The following is an 8,043-nucleotide window of genomic DNA, read 5'->3' on the forward strand; positions in this document are numbered from 1 at the left end:
CTATCCCCCGATTCTGACTCGCTTGCCAATCTGAAGCATCACTGTGTTGATGTTGTGTTAACACCGCACAGCACATGCCATTTTACACACACACGTGGAATTTTGCCTTCAAATTAATGTGCAGCAATTGTAATAATATTCAGATTGCTTCTCCGCACTAAAGAAAACAATACTACTGTTTTCATACCACACTACACACTACCACTACCATATCACACACTACACACTACCATAGAAGTAAACCGCGCCCTTTACAAAACGCCATGTCACCTATACATTTAAATAATAATAAAGGTTTTTTTTTTTTTTTTTTTTTTTTTTTTTTTTTGTAGGCTGGTTTTGGTATCCTTAAAATATACATAACAGTTTGTTTGTGTAATATTTAGGGTCCTAGATGAGAGGTATTCATTTGACACATTTTGGTTCTGGTAGTAGCGTTATTGGTAGCACAGTATAGGAAAGACAACTCAGCACAGCAGAACTAACCTAATATACTGTGTATATATATATCTGTCAATTTGTAGTTATTTTTCCAGTAGAAGACATGTACATTGTTATCTTTCTGTAAAGTTACTTGGTACTTAATGAGTTAATGTTTTATTAATTATTTCCATATTACAAATTGCTATGTTCAATGTACTGTATGTAATTATTGATTATGTACTGTGTAGCCATGAACAATTTGAGAGAATTTAAAAACAGCAAACAGCTTTTTATCTAAAGAGAATTAGCTTTCTTCAAATAATACAATAGAAATAGCTAGGCAGACTGTCAGAGAGAAGTTCTTCATCAAATGTTCTTTATTGATACAGAAATCAGTAATGTCAGTGCAGCACTTTACAAAACTATTTAGATTTACAGTGAAAAATATATATATTAAAATTGAACACACAGGGATAATCACAAAATCTAGCTGTATACACAATGTAGATACACATGACATAGCTGTATGTATCCCTTTAAGCACTATACAAATGTATACTATTTTATTTGTCTCGCCAAGCACCACAGTAAAAGAGTTTTGCCTTTTGAGCTTCTTTACAAGGTAGCTATACAGGATTGTATCCCTAAATAATAATAATTAAATCAATCAATCATTTTACCATATAACGCTGACAGTTAAACATTTAGCAGCAGGCCAACAAAAAGTTGCCTAATAGATGAATTCTGGCCAAAACTGCAATATCCCATGATGACTGTCAGTGCATAACTATAAACTGGAGTGTTCAAAAGTTTGGAAACAGCAAATGAGGTTCATCCACTCAGGAGTACCAAGATATTAAGGGAACTGAGAAAGGAAAACCTTCAATACAATCCCCATTCCTAATCTTGCTGTTTCCAAACTTTTGAACACAACTGTATATTTCAAAAAGTGCTAACCTTGGCTTTTAAATACATCTAAGCTTCGAGCATTGGCAACAATATCACTGGATCCCTAATCGATTTCATATTTTTTTGTTCTTGAAAAACTCTGGGTGTCTTCAAATTAAAGAAACAAAGTAAGCAAAGAATAAAATGTTCTTAATCCCTTCAGCAGGGGGACCAGTGCTTACTGTATGTATTGATTTGATGCCTTGGTTTTCAATGGGGTAGTGCAGGACTCTGATTCGGAAATGAGTGACAAAACCGGATATAAAATTCCAGCTTCAGGTTTTGGGACTGGCCCAGCCCACTTTTGGCTCTACCCATTTCTGAATTGCAATCTTGCACACCCTTCCCTCTCGCTGCTTTAGGTGGCATGTCAACTTTGCCTTCATACGTCTTTAGAACAGTAGCAGCACGGAACTGCAGACAATCCCACTCGTATTTCTGTTTAACACCTTGGGTAAAACTTACACAAGAAACAAAGTTAATAAACATTAGGCTTAAGCCAAACAACTGTTTACCTGACTTGGTTTCTTTTAAGTTTTACTTCAGAATCCTGACTATTGTTTCCAGGGTACGGATGATGCTATATCTTGGTTTGCTGAATAGATTACTGTCCTCTCTTCAATAATACAGGAAATTATTTATATATTCATTTTAGACTCTTTAAAAAATGGGAGACAAGCAAGCACAAATGCATTGCAGCTGGATGCCTTCCTCGGTGTGTCAAGCAAAATGAATTATTTTTTTATATACTGTAAAGTCATACATATTTGTGACCAAAATATTTGGCAAATCACGCCCATAAAACCTATTTTGCTCCAGAAATGTTGGCTACCTGTTGCAACATATGAAGTATGTATTGTTAGTGGAGTTTGTTATTGGCGCCAACGATTGCCTTTTTTTTTTCATATGTGAAAAATGCACCATTATAGGCTCGCAAATATTTATGACTTCACAGTAACTGATTGGTGATAATTTAAATTAATTAATTTGCTCTTCAAAAAGGAAAGCAAACACTACGATAAAACTACAGAAATAAAAATAGCTTGTTTTTCTTTTGTACATTGTTTTCTTGTAATGCTGACCTTCCCTTTAAGAGCAAATTAACAAATTATAATAAATTACCAATCAGTTGTATAAAAATGTAATTAAGTTTGTTTGAATGCACTCTGAGGAAGGCATCTAGCCACAATGTGTCTGTCTGTGCTTGCATAGCTGCCATTCAAAAAAAGCAAAAAAATGTCTTAAATCTTTTGGTAAATTTAAAGTGAGTGCTGGTCTTACGGTAAAATGTAATAATTTCTCTTTGACCAAAGCACCCAAAGTGAATATTGTGAATTAAGATTCAAGTTTTCTTTAGAGTTGAGCAAGCCCTTTGATAATCTATTGAATACTCTTCAAAAATACTCATCCTGCATTGGCCATTAACATGTAACTGTTTGGGTGCCATTTGCAGTTGTGGGACAATTCTCTTTTCAGGACCAAAGACACTGACTTTAAAAATCAGGATGTACTCCAGAAGAGAGTCTGTGCGGCACATGGAAGAGCTCTGAAACGCGCCTCAGCTTTCTACAAGTCCCCTTACTTTTCAGCTCTTCACGTGTCAGCCCTAGCAGCTGGAAGATCTTGCACCACATCTCATAATAGGCATCACTTAAATGAAATATGAACAATTCATCTGCATGCTTCCACAACTGAACTACTACATTCTTGGGGCGGTGGTGGTTAGAAGGCACAATTTCTTTGGACGCAACCTTTTCTGCATTCTCTTTTTCTTCAATGCGGGCCAGTATGCTCAGAAATTCTGCTTCGTTGCTTTTGATGAATTCCCTGGTCTCCTCTTTCATTTTCTTTACTTCTTCATCCTGCATTAATTCATCGTATTCTTCTTCCGTCTTTAAAACAAACCAGAACAAACACGTCAGTGACAAGCATCCCTGCCATTCAACATTAAACGATGACATCCAAAAATAGAGCACCAGGACCAAGCACTGTAGACACATGTAACAATGTGAGTGTCATGTGCAGACTGGTGGTCTTCATATAACCCCAGATTATAAAGCAATGAGAGCGTGACATGCAGACTGGTGGTCTTCATATAACCCCAGATTATATAGCAATGTGAGCGTGACATGACGACTGGTGGTCTTCATATAACCCCAGATTATACAGCAATGTGAGGGTGACATGCAGACCGGTGGTCTTCATATAACCCCAGATTATATTACTGTCAATAGGTTATGTAAATTATCAAAACCAAGCTTCATCATAGTTGAAAAAAGCTTTTCTCTACACATATGTAAAACCACTTTCAAACACGGTCCATGATACAGACAGGCAAACAGGCCAATTCCATATAACCCCAGATTGTGATACTCAGATACTTAGACTACTAATAATGTCCACATCTAGTTTTGTCAGAATTGGAAAAGTGGTTTTCTAGAAAATGTAATTGCAGCTTTTTGATGATTTTTTTTCTTGATGTCTAAGATTTGTCATTTGTTTATTATCATTACTGTATGAATGACTTGCAGTCACTTCTATGCTTGACGTGTTTCAACTGGGTCCCTAGACCAGTTTAGGAGTGTCTGTATATCAATCTGTAGAAAAATGTAGTAAAGGTTTCAAAACATAATGACCACACCCACATCCCAATTGTTGCCCTTCTCTATATCCTCCTCTGACAGACAGTGAGGAGAGGCATAGACATTGTGTTCACAGCACCCTGGTCATTACAGCTTTGACTAGTTTTATATTCTTACCATAGGAGCAAAACATTCCCCATAGTTGTAGACTTTGGTTCCAGGAAACTCAATTCCCTTTTCGAAGAGGTCCTGCAAGCTGTCAGCCACTTGGTGCAACACCTCATTTTCATACGCATAGACGTTGCCATCTCTGCCTGCCACAATGATCAGCTGCAGCCCCACAGCCAGACTCGGGAAGGTATCAATGGCACCGATAACTCTCATCTCTACTCTTTCAGGAAGGTAGAAATCTTCCCATGCTTTAAGCTCATCCTCCATTTCTGCATAGATTGTGTCATCTAGCCCCCCAATTCTCATTGGATACCCTGCTGGCTTCTCCAGAGGCACAGTCTGCCCCCTGTATTTGTACACTTGTTCCGATACATGGTCAAGGTAGTTGGGTGAATCTGTTGTAAGAAAAACAAAGATAAGTGGTGGGTGTCAACCTTCAGGGATCAAGACCTAAGATATGGTATATTAACTGTATCAATGTGATTTTCTGACAAAAAACAAAGAACTACCTGTGTTGCTTTATATCATAACAGGAGGTGTGGTGGTCCAGTGGTTAAGAAAGGGGCTTGATACCAGGAGACTCCTGGTTCAAATACCAGCTCAGCCACTGACTCGGTGTGTGTGTGCGAGACCCTGAGCAAGTCACTTAACCTCCTTGTGCTCTGTCCTTTGGACAAGTCATTAAACAAACAAGGTCCTATGGGAAGTGACTCTGCAGCAGCAGAAGTTGTTGATGCATAGTTCACCCCCTAAGTCTAAGTCGCTTTGGATAAAAGCGTCTGCTAAATGAATAATAATAATCATAATAATATCATTATTTTCAATTGATGCCTCTTTAGTACAGTGTGAATTTACCAGAGAACAATAGTCACACATTTGTAATATGGCAGTCACAATCTTGTTATGACAATCATAATTTAAAAAACAATTGCATAAGATGTCAATTGGGTTCACTGCACGCCATTCATTGGACAAGTTACACATACCTTTATCAATGCTGCAGAAATCCTGGATCCTGGATAAGACACTCTTGTTGCTGCAATTCCAAAAAAACAACTCAAATATTAGCAAGTGCAGTTATGTTATGGTCTAATTCTTTATAGTAAACCAATTCTAAATGAAAATGTTATGAAACCTGTCTTGTGCAATGAGTTTTTTGCCATTATTTATTTCTTAGCTGATGCCCTTATCCAGGGCAACTTACAATTGTTATAAGATATCACATTATTTTTACATACACCTACCCATTTATACAGTTGGGTTTTTGCTGGAGCAATCTAGGTAAAGTACAGCAACAGTGTCCCCACCTGGGATTGAACCCACAACCCTCTGGTCAAGCGTCCAGAGCCCTAAACACTACTCCACACTGCTGCCCTCACCATTAGGCTCCATTCACTCTGCTTCATAGGCATTAGGGTTAGATCATTTTTAAATCCCTGATTTTTTAATATTAATATAAATGTTAAACTGAGTCATCAAAGTCTTCAGAAAGCATTTGATCAGTTCAGTAAGTTAATGATGCCAGTCTCTGATCCCCTCAGAGCAGCTCTGAAGAAGATATGATTGCTTGAAAAGAAAATCTAGCAAAGAGGCTTATTTCTGGCCCCTGATTTGCCCCTCCTACATCATTATTATTGCTGGCAGGAGTTAAAATCCTAAACTACATGGAAATGCATGACTACTTGCAGTTCTCAGTTCCTTGGCCACAGGAGACTTCTTCGTAAAGTGCAAGACTGGACAGGTCAAACTGCCAGGAGTTTGTCCCTCAAATACAAACGGTATGCGAGTCTCCAAGGCTTGAAAAATGAAACTCAGGGCATGCTTTTCATCTAGCACAGGGCTTGATGAGTTCTTTAGTTATCAAGTATCCAAGCCGTTAGCGCCGGTCTTAATTATAAAAACATCACTGTAATTTTAATTGGGTGTTTAATTTGCTTCCAAGTTTTTTTTTTTTTTCTCTTTCAGAACTGTTTGGGCTGTCTCATTGGAATGATCAATGACTGCATGGAACCTCACTTGCACAGCTACCTTAATCTAGCACCGATTTAAAAGACAAGACTAGATGCACAGTAAGTGGATTTATCCAGTCCTGTTTCCAAACAAAGTTTTTGTATTTATTCTAGAGCACTGCTGAGTTACCAATCCCAAAGATACTTCACTTCCATGATAGCAATGAATGGGGCTTTCCTGTGTTAACTCTACTGCAATAGTTTGTTTCAAAGAAGAAACAAGGATGTGTCACAGTTTCCTAGATAGTGGGAATGAAGAAAGTCACTGAAAGGAGTAAATGGGACCTTACCAGGAGCCAATTAATGAACAGACACAAAACTGTATGAACACTGAAGTCACCAATACAAGCAGAACTAATCTTGGTTAATTACAGTGCAGGGTTAACAAAACAAACTAACAAAAAATGTGCCTACCGTGTCATTGTGCATTTTTCATCCAGCATCTCTTGGGTCAGTTTTGACACTTGAATGATCTCGATGGCACAACTAAATGAATGAAAAGAAACGATCACATGTCAAAGGTGAATAATCTTTATTGGATCACAGATGTGCAGGAAGCGTGAGACATGCAGGAATGTTCTGCTACCTCTCTTCCTGATCTGGCTTGAGAAGCTACTTGCCAGTCTCACACTGTATGTCATTTGCCATGTATCTGCCCAAGATTCAGAACTGGGCAGACACATGGCAAATTACATTTAATAGAGAAAAGTGTAAGGTACTGCACGCAGGAAATAAAAATGTACATTATAAATATCATATGGGAGATATTGAAATTGGAGAAGGAATCTATGAAAAAGACCTAGGAGTTTTTGTTGACTCAGAAATGTCTTCATCTAGACAATGTGGGGAAGCTATAAAAAAGGCTAACAAGATGCTCGGATACATTGTGAAAAGTGTTGAATTTAAATCAAGGGAAGTAATGTTAAAACTGTACAATGCACTAGTAAGACCTCATCTTGAATATTGTGTGCAGTTCTGGTCACCTCGCTATAAAAAAAGATATTGCTGCTCTAGAAAGAGTGCAAAGAAGAGCGACCAGAATTATTCCGGGCTTAAAAGGCATGTCATATGCAGACAGGCTAAAAGAATTGAATCTGTTCAGTCTTGAACAAAGAAGACTACGTGGCGACCTAATTCAAGCATTCAAAATTCTAAAAGGTATTGACAGTGTCGACGCAAGGGACTTTTTCAGCCTGAAAAAAGAAACAAGGACCAGGGGTCACAAATGGAGTTTAGAAAAAGGGGCATTCAGAACAGAAAATAGGAGACACTTTTTTACACAGAGAATTGTGAGGGTCTGGAATCAACTCCCCAGTAATGTTGTTGAAGCTGACACCCTGGGATCCTTCAAGAAGCTGCTTGATGAGATTTTGGGATCAATAAGCTACTAACAACCAAACGAGCAAGATGGGCTGAATGGCCTCCTCTCGTTTGTAAACTTTCTTATGTTCTTATGTTCTTATGTACTGACAGCAACCAATCACAAACAAACAGGGAGGTGAATCTGAACAGTGTTTCCAGGTGTAACCAAAGAGAAGCTACATTATAAACAGCATTAGAAAAGAGAAGCCACATTATAAACAGCATTAGAAAAGAGAAGCCACATTATAAACAGCATTAGAAAAGAGAAGCTACATTATAAACAGCATTAGAAAAGAGAAGCCACATTATCAAGCTTAAGTAACATACACCCCCCTGCCATGGCAAACAAACTATACATGAAGTAGAATCAGCAGAGACTCTGAAGGCATGGTGGGCCATTTGAAAAGCTGGCAGAAGAGCTGGGGGCAGCAGTAACTGTATATACAGTGTTTGTAATACACACATTTAGTTGAATCTGAGTATATTACATATGACATACTTACAATTAGAGAACCATGAAATGATTTGTATTTTTTTTTAATTGTTTA

At 37.8% G+C, this 8,043-nt stretch overlaps 1 protein-coding gene across 1 annotated transcript; it reads right to left on the minus strand.

Annotated features, from left to right (window-relative positions):
- Positions 1 to 782: 782 nt before the first annotated feature.
- On the minus strand, positions 783 to 6,719 carry LOC121308047. Its single transcript, XM_041240356.1, has 4 exons — positions 6,548 to 6,719; positions 5,111 to 5,160; positions 4,131 to 4,519; positions 783 to 3,263 (listed from the first exon to the last, which is right to left on the minus strand). The coding sequence occupies exons 1-4, from the start codon at positions 6,574 to 6,576 to the stop codon at positions 2,865 to 2,867; spliced, it is 867 nt and encodes a 288-aa protein (XP_041096290.1). The 5' UTR covers positions 6,577 to 6,719; the 3' UTR covers positions 783 to 2,864.
- Between the last annotated feature and the right edge of the window lie 1,324 nt (positions 6,720 to 8,043).

This window comes from Polyodon spathula, unplaced genomic scaffold, assembly GCF_017654505.1.
Source record: "Polyodon spathula isolate WHYD16114869_AA unplaced genomic scaffold, ASM1765450v1 scaffolds_95, whole genome shotgun sequence".
Classification (NCBI taxonomy): Eukaryota; Metazoa; Chordata; class Actinopteri; order Acipenseriformes; family Polyodontidae; genus Polyodon; species Polyodon spathula.